This window comes from Gekko japonicus, unplaced genomic scaffold, assembly GCF_001447785.1.
Source record: "Gekko japonicus isolate JY-2015 unplaced genomic scaffold, Gekko_japonicus_V1.1 scaffold1394, whole genome shotgun sequence".
Classification (NCBI taxonomy): Eukaryota; Metazoa; Chordata; class Lepidosauria; order Squamata; family Gekkonidae; genus Gekko; species Gekko japonicus.
Window position 1 is genome coordinate 363,488 of NW_015170321.1, and position 20,680 is coordinate 384,167.

General features: G+C 44.1%; 1 protein-coding gene across 1 annotated transcript in view; it reads left to right on the forward strand.

Annotated features, from left to right (window-relative positions):
- DHX57 (DEAH-box helicase 57) overlaps positions 1-15,740 on the forward strand; it is a 39,579-nt gene extending 23,839 nt beyond the window's left edge. The window contains exons 14-23 of the mRNA XM_015418077.1: positions 416-589; positions 1,848-2,048; positions 2,443-2,719; positions 3,719-3,814; positions 3,935-4,018; positions 6,194-6,331; positions 9,628-9,702; positions 11,021-11,155; positions 12,029-12,229; positions 13,512-15,740. Coding sequence (XP_015273563.1) covers positions 416-589; positions 1,848-2,048; positions 2,443-2,719; positions 3,719-3,814; positions 3,935-4,018; positions 6,194-6,331; positions 9,628-9,702; positions 11,021-11,155; positions 12,029-12,229; positions 13,512-13,655 — 1,525 coding nt within the window. The 3' untranslated portion in view covers positions 13,656-15,740. The remainder of the gene's footprint in view (positions 1-415; positions 590-1,847; positions 2,049-2,442; positions 2,720-3,718; positions 3,815-3,934; positions 4,019-6,193; positions 6,332-9,627; positions 9,703-11,020; positions 11,156-12,028; positions 12,230-13,511) is intronic.
- Positions 15,741-20,680: the final 4,940 nt, after the last annotated feature.

Sequence of the window (20,680 nt, forward strand, 5' to 3'; positions counted from 1 at the left end):
GAATAGTATCTGACACAAACATATCTCTGGCTAGCCTTTCGAGGAAAAAGCAGGCCACTGACTACAGTCTCTATTCAGAGGCTGTCTATTCCTATCTTTCCAGATATTTGAAGAATGTGAAAATTACACTTTATGTACATTTGATGCTTATTTGGGGGGTTCTTTGTTTCTCAGTTTTTTCCCAGTGCTTCCCATGGCACTGTAGGAGCTTGGCATCTAAAACTAGATGTTAAATCCAAATGTGAACCCTAGCTCAAAAGAGTTTTTTCCTCTGACCCTGAGCCTAAAATCACTTGATTGTCTTGAACCTAAACTGAGCTGAAATTCTTTTTAAGTTCAGAGATGAAAACTCCATACAGAGATGCAAACAGACTAACACAGAAACCTCCTTTGTGCTTTGATATTTTTCTCTTAGCTGTGTGGTTTACCCACTCCACTCCTCACTTTCCAGTGAAGAGCAACAGTGTGTGTTCCTGAAGCCTCCCATGGGGGTCACCAAGATCATCATATCAACAAACATTGCAGAAACATCCATTACCATTGACGATGTGGTCTATGTGATTGACTCAGGGAAGATGAAAGAAAAGAGGTACTTGGGTTAACCTCGGTAGGGAGGGGGGCACAGTAACTATGGGACATGATTATCTTGTGGTGTGTCTGAAAAAAACCTAACTGCGTAGAGATTCCTCATGTTGTCAGTTTTGTCATTCCATATTTAGTAATAGTAATACTTATGCAGCATTATCATTACATGTGAGACTTTACAGAGTACAAGAAGACGGGTAAAGTCTAAAGTCTGAGAGAAAGGAGACAACTAAAGGGAGGGGAAGGGAAGTTGTGATGACGGAATGGACAGGGGAAGAATTCATATGCATTTCAATTTACTCTCTAGAACCTCAAAATACAATGTCAGAAGTTCATTTTTTTAGGTTTTAAATTATTGTATTTACTTCATCTGTACAATGCCATTTTCTCCAGTTGGGACCCAAAGCAGATTACATTGTTCTCCTCTGCTCCGCTTTATCCACACAACAACCTGTGAGAGAATGTACTGAAAGTGAGTGACTCACTCAAGGTCACCCAGTTGGTTTTCATGGCAGAATGAGGATTTGAACCCAGGTTTTACAGGTCTAGACTGACATTCTGAGCACTACACCACTTTGGGTTTTTATTGTCATTGGATGTTTTAGGTTATATATTGTAAACAGCCTTGAGCCACAGAGAAACACAGGGCATAAACAGTTAATAAATAAATATTTAACACCTCAACCAGGACACCCTACGTTTGACTGGACATGGGCTCTCCTGTGCCCTGGAAGCTAGACAATGCTTGGAAACTTGCTATCTTTCACTTCTCTTGTGACTGGAATTCTCTTTTCCTTGCTATTTCACACAGTTTGTTCTCCACTTCCTCTTAAAAGACTCTGTAACGTTCATGTTCTCAGTGTTTTTCCTCCTTTCGTATTTTCCTGCTGCAGATTGAAAAAGGAAACTTTCATCAGCTTGTGCCAATGTCTGTCCATAATATTTTAACCAAGCACCATCCATTATAAACTATGAGTTTTGGGGGTTTTTTTAATGCTTATTTTTATCTTCCTTTCTTCCATCTCGACTCTCTCTCCCTTCTATGTTGTCAAAACCTAAACTTCAAGTCTTCAGAAAGGGACAGGAGAGATTAGCGGGTGTATTTGATTTCTGAATAAGAAAAAGAATTGCAAAACAATGTGTACACATAATTTTAAACTGTTAAATAGTGATCCAGAAGCACCTGGCATCCTAACACACACATTTCCTATATTCCCAATCTCAGTGTTCTAAACATTGTTCCATACTTTCTGTCCTTGTAGATATGATCCAAGTAAAGGCATGGAAAGCCTGGAGGATACATTTGTGTCCAAAGCCAACGCCTTGCAGAGGAAAGGGCGAGCAGGTCGTGTTGCCTCTGGAGTTTGCTTTCATCTCTTCACTAGCCATCATTATAACCATCACCTTTTAAAGCAGCCACTGCCAGAAATCCAAAGAGTGCCTTTGGAACAGCTATGTCTTCGGTAAATGGTTCTTCCATCAGCAGCCATGGCTTCCCCCCAGGATACCCTGGCAGCACATTTTGTAGATTTTGATCTGTTACATGTAGGAAGTTACCAAGCCCAGTAATATCAGAAATTGCCTGAGCCAAGTTTCACTGATGCTATAGTGGCAATTTATTTTATTTAAATGAAGGCAGCCTTGTTGTGCTGGTGTGTTTGGTCAGACTCTTCTCTTTAAAAAAATTCAAACTGGGATGTTCATAATTCTAATGAATCCCTATATCTTCTTAAATATAGATTTTATGGATTTACCAGATTCTGCCATTATGCCTCAAAAAAGCATGACAGGAGCAGAATATACTTAGGTGAAAAGTAAATAAAGCCCTCTCTCTCTCTCTCTCTGGCTCTCTTTCAGAATTAAGGTTTTGGAGATGTTGTCTACACAAAGCCTTCACTCTATTTTATCACGATTGATTGAGCCGCCAACATCAGATTCTCTACGTGCCTCAAAACTGCGATTGCAGGATGTAGGAGCCTTAACGTCAGATGAAAAGCTCACTCCCTTGGGGTATCATTTGGCTTCCTTGCCTGTGGATGTAAGGATTGGGAAGCTAATGCTTTTTGGCACCATCTTCCGCTGCCTGGATCCTGCACTGACTATAGCAGCGAGCCGGACCTATAAGACCCCTTTTGTAAGTCCTGGGCTAAGCTATGCCAACGCATTCATGGGAACGCTTCCTAAGCTGTTGACAAGGATGAATCCACCTGAGGAACTCAGGCTGGAGACACGTTTAAAGTGGCATGATAGAAGTTTATTTCCTGTGATTTCTTTTGTCCCACTGTACCCTCCAATGCAACCAATTTTGCAGTGCAGTTTTTGGGGTTTTTTTACAATACCAAACCAGAAAAATTGGGATGAGTATACATGCCACAAGCAGCGATCTCTCTTTTGGAGTGCCTCCAACTCTGCAGTTACAGCACTTGCCTTCTGTCTTAAAGAATAGAAGCCCACTTGTCAGTTCTCCCAGAAAATAAGAATCACCTTCCTTCATCAGACATTGTGGGGACATCTAGTTCATTATCTCCAACAGTGATCAGCTGGATGTTCTTGGGAAGCTCTCAGTTAAGGCATTATAGCCTGACCTTCCTTTATTGTTTTGATCCCTTTCTTGGTAAGCAGACTTATTCTACCCTTGGTCATGGAGGTTCTCTGGGTCTTTTTAAGCTGTCCAAGGCATTCTGTAAGCTAACAATGCATTAAGCCTTAAGTATATCTTCAGTAGAATCAGACCTGAGAGTATGAGAGATGCAGCAAGTAGAGGTCTTGGCCCAGGGAAACCTGGGTTGAAATTTAATTATTTGTGTACTTCATTTATACCATTCCTAGGGCAAACCACTGTCTCTCAGCCAACCTGCTTCACAGGATAAATAAACAGAATTGTAGTTTGTATGCAACAGAAGGGTAGGATACAAATGTAATTAATAATGATGAATGTATGAATGATGAACCTGTTTCTGTTCCTAAATTACCAGTGGAAATATCATGCTGGGTTGTGTCTCTTGGATGCATTTTGTAGAGTGCAATTTTCAGGTTTTTCCATTTCCCTGGCAGAATTTACTGTAGAATACTGACAAACCATGTTTTAGTTTTAATTATACTTCCTTGTGTAACCAAGTGTTTACCTTTAAAGGTATCTCCATGGGACAAAAGAGAGGAGGCGTTCAAGAAAAAGCTGGAATTTGCAATAGGAAACAGTGATTATCTAGCTCTTCTCCAAGCATATAAGGTGAGGAATGAAAACCCTTCTGTGTGATTCAGCTCGGAAGCAGTTTTTATTGTGAACATATTCAACAACAACAAGTAAGGTGGCATAGTAAAATGTAATACTTTTGTATTACATTTGTAGGGATGGCGCCTAGCTTCAAAAGAAGGTGCTCGAACGAGTTACAACTTTTGCAGAGAAAACTTCTTATCAGAAAGCGTTCTTCTGGTAAGTTAACATTTTTGTTTGCAATTGAATGTAACAGTCTTGACTGATGGACTTATTGATCGATGGTGTTTATATACACTCCCTCTTTCCCAACACAACAGGACCTGAGGTAAGTACCAACAAGAAACACTGTACAAAAACAATCATCTTTTAAAATAATTAAAATGTATTGTTAAGCATCTATAACTTTCAAGTTGCCCCGTAAGCCCTCTTAGAGTGCCATCCTAATCACAGCTAGATTTGAGACCAACAAGATTTTGGGGGTATAAGCTTTCGAGAGCCAAAGCTCCCTGTATCATATACCATATACCAATATACACCCTTCTAAGCCCACTGACTTCCTCAGATTTCAAAGTGTGTGTAACTCTGCTTAGGTTTCCACTGCCATACTGGCACCACAGCCTCACCAGAAGGCCCCAAGGGTAGGTGCCGGCCTCACCTTTTCCAGAAGACTCTTCCACAGCGGTGGAGCAGCAACAGAAGAAATCTGGTTCTGAGCTTTAACAAATAACATTTTCAAGAGTGAGGGGACTGCTTGGAGACCCTGTTATGAGGGATGCAACAGCCGCATGGGTTCATATTGGGAGCGATCATACAAAATGGTTCTTTCTTCTTTCAATTGTGCCACTCTCTCTTGCCAGATTCAACCCAACCTAGGCACTGATGAAATGTTGTACAGGTCTAAACTTGCAATTACAAGAGATGTTCTGAGCCATTTGTCTCTTAGGCAAGCCTCTTAAGCCACTGGAAGATGGATCTCTTTCATAGCCTTGAGCAGGCAGGAAATGCAAGAGACTGAGGAGAGTGTAGAGGTAGTAAGTCTGAAAACAGCTGCAGCTCCTTCAGAGAAGTGGGGTGGGGGCTTTTTGGGTAGATGATGGAATGAAGGTGCAGTGTGTCTCAGCTACTCAGTTAGTGTATTGACTGCCCTAGAGGCTGAGGCTAAATAAGACAGATATGTTAGGACAGTGGTTCTCAACCGGTGGCATGTGTACCACCAGTGGTATGCAGAAATAGGTGGGACACAGGGTTTTCATAACAGCTACTAAGAAGTCTCGCTCCTTCGGTCCCCATTTCCGTCTACAAGGATGATGTGCCATCTCCTGCCCACCCTACCCGCCACAGATTATCCATTGGTGATCTTTTGACATGCTACTAGTAATAATTGAATGGCTGTAAAACAAAGTTTGAGTCCAGTGGCACTTTTAAGACCAACAAAGCTTTATTCAAGATACGAGTTTTTGTGTGCACGCACACTTCCTCAGATAAATGTCCTTGGGGGGGGGGAAGTGGGCTTTTTGTTTTTATCAGGGTGAGACCCAGATTCTTTGACAAAGTGATTGGTAGAACATAAGATAGGAAAGGTTGAGAACCACAGTATTAACATACATGATTACCATCCATTGAAGTGGATTAGCTCACCTGAAAGATGGGAAAATATTGGGTGAAGCTGTAGTTTCATTCCATACTCCTGTCTTCCCATTTCTAGTACACACAGTCAGCAAAGAATATGCAAGTGTCTTGGGAGTGCTTTTCAAGCTTCTGTCTCGCAAGAGCTCTTCACGCATTTGTTTACTGCCTAAATACTCAGCATATCTGCCAATGAACCGTTGCACATTTCAAAGGATCCTGGGGTGTGTTCCAGGGCAGGCACATGGCCCTCATTGTCATACATTGTGATAGGAGAACAGATAACTGGTACAGTAGGATTTTGTAGAGAAAGGTTAGTAAGGCTGAGTAAAGGCCAAGCTACATGTTCAGGTTTCTAATAAGCTGGGTCCAGGTTCACTGCAGCCACCTGGCAGCTGTGGGTGATGGCTTTTAAAAAATACAGGAGAGCCTGTCGGGGGGGCTCGGAACACTGCTGTGGGGGAGGAAGGGCTCCTGCCTCCTCTCCATGCCATTTTCTCATGCAGAAAGAGCACTCCCCCAGCGACAGTGTTCTCCTTTATTTTAAAAAGCCTTTCCCTGAAGCAGGGAACCTGGACACTAATTGTTAAAAACCAAAGCGTGTAGTTTGGCACTAAGTTGACCATTAAAGGGAGCATGACTGCTGTAATTTGATCTTCCGACCGCTGGGGGATACCATTGACTGCAGTTCAGAAACCTTCTCTGAAAAGGCTATTCATGCTTCTGTCTCCCCACCTCTGCCCTGCTCCCCTTTCCGCCCTGTAGGAAATGGCAAGTTTAAAAAGGCAATTCACTGAGCTACTGTCTGATATTGGATTTGTGAAGGAGGGACTCAGAGCCAAAGATATTGAGAGGAAGTGGTCTCATGGAGGTGACGGCGTTCTGGATGCTACAGGAGAAGAGGTAACTGGGAATGGAGAGCAGTGTGACTTCACAATCGTTTGTAGAAATGACTGGCTTTCTTGCTCTGTTCTCTGAAGGGCTTCTCCCCCTTGTTTTGTGAAAAGTCTCATCTATTCAAAAAGAGTACAAGTAATGTGATTTTTTTCTTCTTCTTCTCCCCTTCCAACCTCTGCTTACTGTCTTCTCTCCAGGACTTTGAAGATACTCTTTTACTTTTGCAGTTAGAGAAAAGGTTATCTCTCAGGTTGTGGAATCTGCCCTTTTTTGGCCCAACTGAAGGCCCGATGAAGCAGATATTATTCCAAAGCGACCGTGTACCTTAGTTACACAGCTGTATTTTATATTCTAATAGTGAAGTCAGCCAAACTTTCAGTACTTAAATCCGGTGACTGGAGCTGTGAATGGGCAAGGCAGATCTTTCTACAAACCTGAAAAGGGCCCCAGGTTTGCAGAAAAATGTGAAATCTAAAACAAAAAAACATGGGGGTTAAAAAAAAAAAAAAAAGCCAAGAATGATAAAAAGGAGCACCTGTAGCTTTAAACAACAGATTCCATCAGTGGATGTTGCTAGGCAACCATAGTATCATAGAGGGGAGATGCCACAGCTGAATATTATGGCATAGAGTCCATCCTCCAAAGCAGTCATTTTCTTCAGGGAGACAGATCTCTGCATCTAGAATTCAGATGTAATTCTGGGAGATCTGCAGACCTAGAAGCAACCTCTGGTGACTTGATACCACCAGACTTGCATGACTCACCTAGGCCTGGCTACCTGCCACTGTTCAACAGCATCCACGCTATGAAAGCCAGTGTGGTGTAGCAGTTAGAGCTTCAGAGTAGGGTCTGGGAGATCTAGCTTTGAATCCCCATATTGATTTGGAAGCCCACTGGGTGATTTTGGACCAGTCACATACTTTCAGCCTAAGTAACCTCACAGGGTTGTTGTGCAGATAAAAAGGAGAAGAGGAAAACTATGTAAGCTGCTTTGATCCCCACTGTGGAGAAAGGTGGGGTATAAATGAAATAAGTAATAAATATAGCTGAAGATGGGAGGCAGATAAAATGTAGGCTGGTGAAAGGCTGAGAAGGAGAGAATGAGGCAGGGAAAGGGGAGAGGATATAGGAGTTGCCCACGGGAGGGAAAGAAGGGGTATAGAGGGGGAAGTGAGGCACTACTCCACAAGTCCTTGAGGGGTCCTAAGCTTAGGACTGCACTGTACGTTCTTTAAAATGGGATACTGCCATGTGTGTACTGTCATTGACCTGTGAGTGTCATGAAACTACAGATGTATATTCTGGCCTCTCCATTTGAATTTTTTGTGGAATTTGTAAATATTCTTATGCTTGTTTTGGGAAGCAGCACTTTAATGGCAGAGAAGCAACATGAGTAATTGACTCACCACAGGGTTCTTATTGGGGAAAGAGAGGAAGCTGTGAGGGAGGAAGCAGAGCACATTATTTGAATTCAGAGCTCCTGGGTACCATGCCATCTGTAGCTGCAGGATTTCAGGGACTAGGTATGGTAAAAATCTCTACGTAAGAGCTGCCATTACACAAACCGCTGCCTGTATGTGTGCTGAAGAAAAACTGGGCTATACCCAGCAATGTACCAGCAGAACAAAAAGGGGAAAAATGCCAGGTGATAGGCAATGTTCCCTCAAAGCTGTGGAGTCTCGTGAGCCAAAATTCTACTTTGTGAACTACTGGCATTAAAGTTGTGAGCGAGGGATTTGGCTGCTGCATAAATTAATTTGCTCTGGAGCCATCCTTCCTGAGCTAAAACAAAAATGTGTGAGCCGGAGGCTTAAAAATTGTGCGCTAGCTCACACTAACTCAGCTTAGAGGGAACACTGGTGATAGGTGACTGGCTTATTATCATACAAAGGCCCTGTGCATTTCGTAAAAGAAATTAACTGCTGTGAACAGGTCCAGCACTAGATGAATTCTCTGATCCCCCTGATGAAGCCTGGACAGTGAAATAATAAACCAGTCACCTATTACCTGGCATTTTCCCCCTTTTGTTCTGCTGGCCTGTACATAGGTACAATGTTTCTTTCATGCATCTAAAGCAGTCCGTGTTGCTTTTGACATCTTTAAGCCTAGGCATACATGGGTCAAACTTGGTTCTGTATTCCCAGAAATAGAAGGAGGCGAGAACATTTAAAGAATACACTTTTATTTAGCAGAACATGTTCCACCAGGCCAGGGAGAGGGCCAAAAAAGTCCTGGCCCTGGTTGAGGCTAAGTGGACGTCCCTTGGGCCAGGGACCACCAGGAGTTGTTGATCAGAAGAGCGTAAAGCTCTCCTGGGCTCATAAGGGGGAGAGGCGGTCCCACAGGTATGATGGTGCCACGGCTCAGGTGGGGTGTCACCTGACGCTGCCACCACTCTGGATTTAGGTTCCCTTGAGAAGGCCCAGAGTACCCTCCCAAGACCTTCAGACCTCCCTTTTGGCCGAATAATAGGCGTGAGGACCAGGCAGAGTAAAACAAGAAAAAGGTTTATTTTATAGGAGGTCAAACAACAAGGTACAGAATAATAACAGTAAGTGGGTGAAAATAAAATAAATCAAATGCCCTTTTCCTGCTGCTCCAGAACTTTTATTCCAGGCCTTCCTCTTTTCCTATTGGTCCATTTTGGCTCCAAAACCTCCCAGGGGCTTCTGGGAGTTGTAGGCCCAGCCTCACCTACTGCTAGCCAGGCTCCTTGGGCCTAGTAGGCCTTGGTGGCACAGCCCAGATCATGACAGATGGTCACAGACTGCATAGGGTTTTAACAGTCAGAACCATAACCTTGAACCGGATCTGGTATTTGATCGGCAGCCAGCACAGTTGGCACAACACTGGTTGAATGTGTGCCCGCGCAGGTGTCACCATCAACAAGCGTGCTGCCTCATTCTACACTAGATACAATTTTCAGATCAGGCTCAAGGGTAGGCCCCCAAATTTCTATCCCTTTAGCTCTGGATGCTATTTTCTGTCTTATTGCTTTTTTAATGATAGAAGGTAGGAAATAATTATGAAAAGAAATACAGATAAACACATAACTCTAAAATAAAAAGGAAACTCATAATGGTGGACACTATCTTCAAACTTGTCATTTCAAAATATTACAAATAGTTTCCGTGTCTCAATGAATTTGTTGACTTGACTAGTAGTGCATTTTTTCCTTCATGTTTTCAAACCTATCTCTATGGACACAGAGGGTCAGAAATCCTGAAAATACATGAAAATTGTGTGCATGGAATTTCGCTATGTACCTCTGCAAACCTGACTGCATTTTCTTTACATTGCAGGCAAATGCCAACTCAGAGAATACCAAGTTGATATCTGCCATATTATGTGCTGCTTTGTATCCCAACGTAGTTCAGGTAAGAGGGTAGTTTGTTCTCACAGTGTGTGCACACGTGCGCATTGCATGCGGTACCCCCCCCCCTTTCAGGTCACTTGTTTTATGCTCAGTGCCTATAGGCTGAAACACTTGTTCTTTCCCAAAGGGGAGCTGGTTTTCTCTGGGGAAGCAGTTTGCCAGTTCTGCACAATAGCAAGAATCAAACAGCAGCTCAAGAGCAAAGGTCAGATTTCCAAACACAGTTCTAGAAACAAAACCAGAAGCTAGTGAAGAAATCTCAGGTGTACTTCTGTGTTAGGAGCCTTGCAGAGCAATCTTAAAGCATGCAGTTCTGCTTAGGTTTGCCCTGCAAGAGGCTTTTCACCAAGCCCTGAGCCACAGCAAAACCTAAGGAGGGGTACCAGTGGGCCAAGCTACCGAGAGACCCTCGTGATCTCAGAATTTCAAGCATTTCTTCCTTCTCTTTCTAGTCCCTTTTCCCAAACAAGTGACAACACAGAGGAAGGCAGGGGAGTTTGCATGCTGGTTTAAAAAATAACTTTCAGTAAAACTCTTTAGCTAAGTCTGTTTACATGCTGCCTTTAGTTTCCTCCTTGATCAGATCAGCTTACTGACCCCTGTGTGATGGGTGGGTGGGTGGCATGTATTTTGGCCTATTTTAAGGAGTCCTCTGCAGCTATTTTTTCTTCTGGCACTTTTCAGCCAATGTTCCTGCCTTCTGCTTGAGGGACACTGGCTAATGGTCTCTCTTAATTGTGGTTAATCCTCTTTAAATATTGTAAATATTGAGTGGCCGCAATCACTCGCTCACAACTTTAATGCCAGTAGCTCACAAAGTAGAATTTTTGCTCCCAAGACCCCACAGCTTAGAGGGAGCATTGTTCCTAACTCCAAAAAAGGTGGTCCAGATGGGTACCGTGATTGATGGTATCAAAAGCTGCCAAGAGGTCCAAGAGAATTAACAGGGTTGCACTCCCCCGTCCATCTCCTGGCTCTGGAAAACTGGCTTTTTGAAGGATAACTTGTGAGTGAGCTGAGCTTTGAACTGCAGTGGATTGGTGGGTGGTTTCCTGCACATCTCTCATACTTTTAATTACGGTGCCACAGTGTCTCCGGAGTAGAGGTACTCAAGCTGCAACTAACACTAAACCAGTGTGATGTAGTTAACAAAGTGTTGGAACTGGGGAGGCTGGGGTTCAAATCTCCACCCAGCCAAGAAGCTTGCTGGATGACCTTGGACCAGTCAGTCAGTGACTCTCTCTTTCTCTCTCAGTCTACATTGAGGAATTGCTTATGAGTACTTCTATAATAACCCTTTTCTACTTTAACCATTTTAGGTAAAAATTCCAGATGGGAAGTATCAGAAGACCAGTGCAGGAGCTGTTAAGATGAAACCAAAACCTGGGGAGTTGCAATTTGTTACAAAAAATGAGGGCTACGTTCACATTCATCCATCCTCTGTAAACTATCAGGTGATTTTCTACCATGTCAGTAGAACACAGTACTGAAGACATTGCATGCACCGTTCTTTGTAGAAAACAGCAAGAGTCCAGTAGCACCTTAAAGACTACCAAAATATGTGGCAGGGTATGAGCTTTTGTGAGTCACTGCTCACTTCTTCAGATACCTGACCAAATGTTTCAGTAGCTTCTTGGAAAATGCATGACACCAACTCTGACTATACTTTGTGGGGTAAGTGGATTATAGTGCGTTTTTTATTCTCAGTCCCTTTGGTATAATGTTCAGTTGTCTGCATTTGGTGAGAGAGATATCTGTTTGTACCTGTGCAAGTTTCTTGACAAAGTTGATGGGTTTCCATTCTGTACAGTTAAATGTGGTGCCTTCCATGTAGATCAAGATGGGGAGCTGTGTTAGTCTGTCTGTATCTGAAGAAGTGAGCAGTGACTCACGAAACCTCATACCCTGCCACATATTTTGTTAGTCTTTGAGGTGCTACTGGACTCTTGCTCTTTTCTGCTGCTACAGACAAACATGGCTACCTATCTTGATCGCCAATTTTTTTGTGTAATCTGTGTACAAACCAACCACCACCTAGTGCTATTCCATATAACTATAAATCTGCAAGTCCCATTGTTATAAATGGGCTATGTGCATATGCAGATGTCCGTATGAGCTGTCTCCTCCTTCCTGTTCCTTCTATTACACCCATCTAAAGCTTTTACTAAAGGCTTTTCCGATGCTAAACTGGTACAGCATAACCTGTGGTGAAATGTGTGTATTATGTAATTAAAACAATGTCTAATACAATGGTTACCATTTTATTTATACCATTTTAATTTCTGTTTTGTGTGTCGCATGAAATCACTTGGGATTCAACATTTCAGACCAGGCACTTTGAGAGTCCCTACTTGGTGTACCATGAGAAGATAAAAACCAGCCGGGTGTTCATTCGAGACTGCAGCATGGTGTCAGTCTACCCGCTGATCTTGTTTGGAGGGGGCCGTATTAATGTGCAGCTCCAAAAGTCTGAGTTTGTGGTTTCCCTGGACGATGGGTGGATTCGGTTTGTTGCAGCTTCACACCAGGTAAGGAAACTAGCCACTCAGAATACAGAAGGCTTTGTGTTCTTGCAGTGCTTGTGGTGGGGAAATTATTCCGCAAAAGGAAAGGGGGGACTCATTCAACCTTGTACAGCCATAAAGAAAACCTTTTACAAGGAGCCCACTGCACACACTTCCTGAACATGCAGGCAGAGTTCTGATGAACGAGAAAGTTCTGTGGAAGAGGAGGGGCAGCATGCTGAAGGGTCCTATGCACAGTGCTAACCACATCCCACAGTTAGGTGTGGACTGAATAATTGAAATCACAATTGGTGACGGTCTACTGTATTGACTTCCCAAATTTAAAAAAATCCAATTATTCTTTATAACAGAAATGTATCTTAGCTGCCTTCATCACCTGGGTACCATTCTCTACAGGGTATTGCCATATTATGGTGCAGTATAACTTGCATAGCCCTAGCCGGAAAGAGTCTTGTGACATCTTATACAACATGGGTCTTCAGTGACAGCAGCCACCAACACCATAACTGGTGCCTGCTGTGTTTTCAGGAAGTGGGTGGCTACTGGAGGTCTAATTGGCTGTGCAGATTTTTAAAAACATTGCTTCAGTAGCAACTACCACTATAGCAGAAGGAACTTCATTGTGTGACTGAAGGTAAGCTGTGTGTATGGAAGACAATACTTTTAAAATGGCATCTTGTTCACCAGAACTGTTGCCTGAAACAGTGGGAAGTTACTATTAGAGTTCTGTATAACCTCCCTGACACTTGGTGGTTGGCTCTGCCTCCTGTGGCAGCCATTTGGTGGTTGCATCCACCACCCTGTCTTAGAATTCCAGAGGTGCCCACAGGCTTAAAAAGGTTGGGAATCCCTGTTACAGACCATCACATTCACTGAAGGTATAAGCCAGAGCCTGCTTCAGCTGGGTCAAGGTACAGTCATCCTTCATGCTAAATGCATATCAAAGAAAGTACTTTTTGTCATTGAATTAAGTTGCCTCTCCAGCAATCATGGTGGGTCCAGTAATAACCCCTCGACTTCCAAGTCACCCAGGACTGGCTGAACCCCATCAAGTGTCAGAGGCATGGTATTTCCCAAGACCTCGATCTTACCAACCAGCAACACTTCCATGCTGTCAGGATTGTTTCACCTTGTTCAGCTTCACTGCAGTGGCCAGGCATTGGCTGAGGACAGCTACAGCAGTGCTGGGTGATCTAGGCAAAGAAATATAGAGCAGGATAGCCCGTGACTTGTGGACCACTTCTGCGTGCATGTGTGTGTATAAGAACATTTATTGTGTTTTCAGGTGGCAGAACTAGTAAAAGAACTTCGCTGTGAGCTTGACCAGCTACTCCAGGATAAAATCAAAAACCCCAGCATGGATTTATTTACCTGCCCCCGTGGATCTCGTATCATTAGCATGATTGTAAAACTTGTGACAACACAATAGTCAACTACAGAGGATTTGTTACAAAGATCCACCAGCAACACTTGCTTGGCAGCAAAATACTGGGAACATGGACAGAAGCACTGCTGATGGCTGTGTTGATAAGGCACATCATTGCAGGGCTGTGACAAAGAGCCTAAAGTCAGTCAAGGAGCAGATCCCAAAGCCACTCTCTCTGAAATATCCCCCGTGTAGAGGTAATGGGACTAGAGAAGAAAGTACTTGATGCGTGGAAATTTATATGTTATGTATATACAGAGCAGCTTTCATTTTTCAATGCAAAGTGAAGTGTTTCTTTCCTAAAAGCTCCAGTCCCAAAACAATATAAAAGGAATAATGACGATGATTCTCAAGAATATGGTTATTTTTCCTTCTAATGAAGTGTGTCAATCCTCTTCCTGTGAAGGAAACTGTTGATATATTGGTTTAAAATGTATTGTGCTGTGCCAAAAATTCTGTCAGTAAACTCCTAAGTATGAGAACAAGTGTAAAGTGATACAGCTCATCGAACACAATAGTTGTCCCTTATTAACACTAAAAAGGAGTAGGGTTCAAAGTGTAACATACTTTTCGTCAGTCTAAACTGCCTGTGAATTGGTGGCAGCTCCTCTCCTTTTTTCTTTCCAGAGTGAGTTGCAGTTTACCCACGCTGTCGAATTAGGAAGCAGAGATTTTTTAAAATGCTCCTCCATGTGGTTAAAGAAACAACACCTGACTACAAGTAGAAATCTGTTGCAGGAAAGGAAACTTCCAGCTGATGTGGCAGGGTATTTTTGTTTGTTTGCATGGACCCAGGGCTTGTTTGTGACAGTACTGAACCCTGGCACCTTTTTTTCAGGGCTCTCCCAAGTCCTGAGGGGGAAATTGGTACAACCTTCTAAGTACTGGCACTTTTTTTAAACAAATAAAGCACAGGACCTGTTTAGTAGGAGGTGTTGCCCAAACAAGGCCACATGACAAGGCCACAATATGCTAAGCATCCTCTACACCTGTAGGGTCAAACTGTGTTAAACATGGCAATGATATAGGACTGAGCTTTCTAATATATACTTGGGTTCCAATGTGGCACAGCATTCAAGTCAAGAAAGAAAAACCAGCCAGGGACTCTCAGATAAAAAGCTCCTTTATTCTGCTAACAAAATAAAAATCTTCAGGTTTGCAATCCTTTTATAGGCTTTGAAATAGCTAGACTTGTGATTATTGATCTTGTGCAGAGTTTAGGATCTGCAGCAGGATTGTGTCAAAGGGTGTGGGGTCTGGTTTCCCATTAGTGAATCTGAATTTTGGACAAATTCAGATGAGGTGAGGTAACAGATTACATCTTGATGAAGTAGGTTATGGTGATTGAGTTGCCTGAGAACTGACAGGCCTCTTGGACAAAGGCTGAGCAGTGGCTAGATGGCCTTCCCTGACCCCATGATTGAAGTAGTACAGGAGGTTATTGTCCAGCAATTACTCACAAACATGGATGTGAAGGAGTTGTAGAGGTTTAGACAAAATGTGCTATTTGGAACATCCCAGCAGTTGGACCCATGCCTAGCTGGGAACATCGAAAGGAATTCTTGCCAATTTCAGGGCAACCTCTCTTGATATCAGACCTGGCAGTGAAGTCAGAGGATCTTCTTGAAGTGATCAAATGCAGAAGTCTCTGGGGACGGCATGCTCATAGGTAACAGAGAAGGTGTCTCCACTTGCTCTCAGACATGGTACAGAACACCCTTCTCTGTCAATCTGCTGCATGTGTAGATCCAGCCTGAGATTTGATAGAGAACCAAAGCAAATCATGAGCGAGTACCTGCTGGCTCATCCTGAGCCCATGAGCTTTGAACAAGAACCAGGCTTTGTACACAGGGTTGTTTAGGAAAAAAATGATTGCGGAATTTCAGAGCAAGAGGCTTATTTCAGTACCGTTTGTTATGCTTTGTGGCCTTGGGCAGCTTTTTATACAACAGGCCCAGTTCTCTGGCACAGCACAATTACATTAATGGGGGACCCTCTGAATTTCAATAGTATGAAAATAAATTTGTACCTTCTGATTGTGTAACAAAGATGTGTCTTGGGAAGGAAAATATCTAAATGGGTATACAGATCCGGTAGTAAAAAATTGATCAGTATATTGTCAAAACTCACTGTGAGTTTACATCACTTGGACTGTTCATTGGCTGAAAAAATAATGAGCTCTATAAATAAACAGTGATCACTAAAACTAGATGTTTTTAAACTCCTGCATTTTGCTTGAGGTGTGACACTTGCACATTGTGAATCACAAGGAAAAATTCAGTACTCCTCATTCACTTATTACATGTCTTGTGAAAACAATGGCCTCTGGCTCTTAACACTTGGGTAAATTTGCACAGGATGAGCTTCCCTTCTTTTTAGCTGATATAGTAGCAAGTGTTCAGAAGGCAGACTACAGTAATGCGCAGGAAGTAGTAGCACTAGTAAGTATTCAGATCAAGGTGCTGCAGCCATTGCCTCAATGAAAAATCACAACCTGTAGACATGTAATAGTGTTATATTATAGGCTGAGCCCAGGACCTCCTGTCAACAGAACAATTATTTTCCCAGCATCACTTGCTATACACAGAAGCATGGAAGCTTTGCTTCCTGAAGCCATTGTCTAGCACAGGATGGGCTGAAAAGGCAACTCAACAAAGGTAAGGCTAGAGACAGCTCTCCCAATAAGGTCAAACTTTCCTAAAACTTTCCACAGGCTACACAGCCAACCACATCAGCTTCATCCTATATGACTCCTGTGCAATAAAAAATGGTGTCAGCTGCCCTTTTTTATTATGACTTTCTCCTTTCAGGTGCTCCAATGCTAAAGGCAGTGGATTTGATCCTATGGAGGTGGGCCCTTCCCCCTGCAGTCTCTTGTAATCCCTGAAAAGTTGGTGCAGGAGAATCTCATGGACAAAACTGCATACAACACTGGGGGTGGGAAGGGGATTTAACAAGGAGTGAAAATTAGGCAAAAGCCACTGCTGACAGGAAGTAGGGTCTTGCACCTGATTCTCCTGCCTCACTGCAGCCCCACATGTCCTGTTGCATGTCTTGTTGTACTCTGTCCATAAGGCTCCCCAATGCCCGGGATCAGCTTATCAGGGGACGAGTTACAAGCAGGTGCTGGAGGAAGGTGGGAAACATCCATGTCTGTAAGTACCTTCTGCTTGCAATTCAAAAGATCCAGCCCATTATATAGAAGTCAATGCCACTGATTTACTGAGGGCAATTCTAAGTGGCATCTTTTGGTAAATTCTGATGATGTGTACTTGTGTAGCATTTCTATGCACAGATCTATTCTTTTTCTCCACCAACTCAAATGAGCAACTGGTCCCTTTCAAGAACTAGGGAGGTAGGATGAATACAGGATATGCCAACCACTTCGCTTCTGAATAACAGAAGTAGTTGTTCACGATATTAGAACCACACACACACTTTCTCTTGCTAAGTAATGCTCGCCCAGTAATAGATTCTGGTTAATAAACTGGGACGATCCCTAGTTACTATTTTTTTCCATTATATGGTAAGTATAAAACCTGACCATTGGAAGATGCATTCCTTTTTAGTGTTCAGCACCCACAAAACTGATGCAGCATAAACAATGGTGAAAGTAAAATCCTTTGCAAGTAACTTTTGGTAACTCCATCTATTGGCTTGGGCCCATATGCATCCAGGGTAACATTGGCTCCGGTCACACGGGCAGGAAAATGCGGGGGGGAAGCGTGGCTGTTTGCCCCGGGGCAAACTAACGCACGGTTAAGCGATCAGACCTCCCGTGGAGGTCCTGTGGAGGTACCGTGGAGGTTCCATGGATAGGGAGAGGTGCCGATCACAGGACTAGCCTGTGCGCAACGAAGAAGCGCACGGTGCGGCAAACTGGTTTTCTTATTTTGTGTACATGACGAATGTGCATGCTCCGTTGGGTGCGTGTGCGCATCCACGGAGACTTGGGGGGAAAAAACCTTTTTCACAAGGGGACATGGGCGGGCACCGGATGCCACTGGAAACGCGATCAGACGCCCGCCCTTGCCCCGCAGTTTCCGGAAACTAGTACCTTCGAGCTACTAGTTTTTTGCAGCACGTTTTCGCCGGGAAGCCTCAGTTGTGCCATGGAAGTGCTATGCTTCCCAGATGTGCCGTGAGATCGCGCCCGGAAAATCCGCCTGTCTTCTGTCTCTCTTGCGTGGCTAATGTTCCGTGTGACCGCAGCCATTGAAGAACATTGATCTTGCACAGATGGAAGTGCTACGGTAATAACAGAGGAAGCAAGCACCACAGCAGAAGAAAGTCCTCACAACTGCTGGAGAGAAGCACAAGGGGAACAAAGTCTCGGAACCAGGCCTGTATCTTTTTTTTTTTTAAATCTTTTTAACCAGTGTGGTGAGTGCAGTGTAAGTGGATAGAATGTTGGACCCAGGATTCAGGTGGCCCAGGTTCAAATCCTTACTCTGCCATGGAAGCTTGTTGGATTACCCTGGGCCAGTAACATATTCTTAGGCTAACCCACGTGACTGGGTCGTTATAAAAAGGAAGAGAACAACACCATCTGCTTTAAGCAATGGATTTTGCCAGTTCACTGTTAAATTATTTTGAATTGGATTTTGCCAGTTCACACAGTGAAAATCCAGTTGGAAAGTGCATTGAAAGTGGATTATTTAGTGTGTGTGATTGCAGCCATTAACTACTTTTAGGCTACAGCTCACTAACGGACAGCGCAACAAAACCAGAGTTACATCATTCTATGCTTGCACAATAGGGTTGCCCAGGGGTCATTTCGTAGAAAGAGAGCTAGGGGAACTCATTAGCATAACTCATTAGCATATGCCACACCCTCTGACATCACCGGAAGTGTGTCATAAGGCCACACCCCCTGACATCACCGGAAATATGTCATAAGGCCACACACCTCACCCCCAACGGTCCCGGCCGCCACCGCCGGCCTTGCAGCTCCACTGCCGAGCCCCATGAGGGGCCCGGCGGTGGACCTGCAAGGCCGGCGGGAGTGCAAGGAAGCCCCGCGAAGGCCCTCCCTGGCCCCAGGCAGGCAGGGGTGGGGAGAGGCAGGGAGGAAGCAACTTACCCTCCCTCTTCTCCTGCCTCCTCCTGGCTGAATGAGGGCCGGAAGCGGGGCGGCCGGAAGCAGGGGGCAGGGCTTCGTCATGTGCCCTGCCCCCCGTACCTCACCCGGGGGAACTGCGTTCCCCCGCATCCCCCCCAAAATGACCTCTGGGGTTGCCAAGTTGAAAAATCGCCGTAGCAGGGGACTCCCGTCCGGCAACTGGTGCGCACATGTGCGCACCGCACGCACATCACCCGGAAGTGACATTAGGACGCCGGGCACGCTGGGGGCGGGGCCACAACCATCCGAGGAAAAACTATAGAGTGTCCGGTGTGGTTGTGTCATTTCCGGGTGACACGCATGTCGGGGTGGGGTTCCCCCTGGGGCCCGATCCGCCGCCGGCGGGGAATGGGCCTCTGGGGCGGGGGTTTTCCTGCCCCCCCGGGGGGGCTTGGGAAGCCTATTGCACAAAGAAAAGGTATAATTCTGTTTAGGACTACACTTCTAGTTTGAAGAGTAAGTTCTAATTTACTAAAAGGTAATTACTTATGAGTAACCTGGTATTTTGGGCCACTGCGTGACAGAGTGTTGGACTGGATGGGCCATTGGCCTGATCCAACATTGGCTTCTCTTATGTTCTTAATTCCAAGGCAGGCTCACACTGTTAAATTTTCCCATTAGAATCAATGCAATTTAAAAGTATGTAACTTTCAATATGTATTCCTCATATCACTGCTTATCTCTAGGTAGATAATTTAAGAGAATGCCTCCCCCTAGGTAGAAGAGAAATTGCTCAGAATCTATTGTCTAGATTGTAGACAAATAAAAACTTTCTTCTCTACCAATATAAAAGCATAAAGGCAACTCCTGTAAGTCAAGACTAGAGCCTCTGAACAGATGGATATGGTAAAGGAGGTGGAGACATAACTAATAAAGGGAAAATTTAGTGGGAGAGCCTTGAGATTGTGGGAGAATTTAGTGAAAAGGCACACCTGACAGTCTTAGACATTGTTCTCAGTATTTGTCGCTTGTAGTAGAAAAATTATGTACAGGTGACCCTAGACGAATGTGCAGTGCAGGAGAAATAATGCTAAGCAGATACCTCAAAATGGGCCTTCTATGCTCAGGGAATCCTGAGTTCCGCCATGGGATACAGTTTCTATCTGACTTGAGATGAAATGGGTGAGGAGTTATTGGCTGCAAGCTAAGCAGGTCTACTCACAAGTAAGTGGGGCTTACTCCCAGGGAAGTACTTTTAAGATTGAAGCTGTTGTCTTTAAATTACCAGCCACAGATAACTCTGGGGTCCTCCCTGAATATTCATCTGTGCCATCCAATTTCAGTCTTTGTTACAGTGGCTACAGAGTTTTTAAAGGTTACATGAGGAGTTTCTGAGCTAGGCTACTGGTGGCCTGATTTAGGTGCCATATTAACAGAGGTGAGACTGGTGGGCATGGAGGACAGAGCTTTTCCTTCTGTGGAAAACAGCCTTTGGAACTTTCTGTCCCAGGGGATCTCTTCGCCCCTTCACTTTGGCCTGCTGGAGATCAGTAAAGTTAATTTAGTTGGGGGGGGGGGTTACTGGGGATTGCTGCTTTTATGACTCGGCTACACTCTGGTAGAATGAGCTCCCCAAAAGAGGTCAAGGCCCTGCAGGACCTTATTAGGGTTGCCAGCTCTTGGTTGAGAAATACCTGGAGATTCTGGGGTGAAAGGTAGCTGAAAGGTAGAGAACCCTGTCCCCCTGGAGCCATTAACAACAGCCTAAGTGATTAGATCTATGGGCCGTTCACCAGAATACATTATTGACTGACTAGGAAAAAGGCTCGTTGTGGAAATAAATACAACGACCTCTAGAAAGAGGCTCTGGGTGGGTGCCTCGGCCTTGGACACTCAGTGTCAATTTGCTGTGGCGACCTCAGCAGGGTATAATGACACTGAGTCCACCATTTTCTCCAGAGGAACT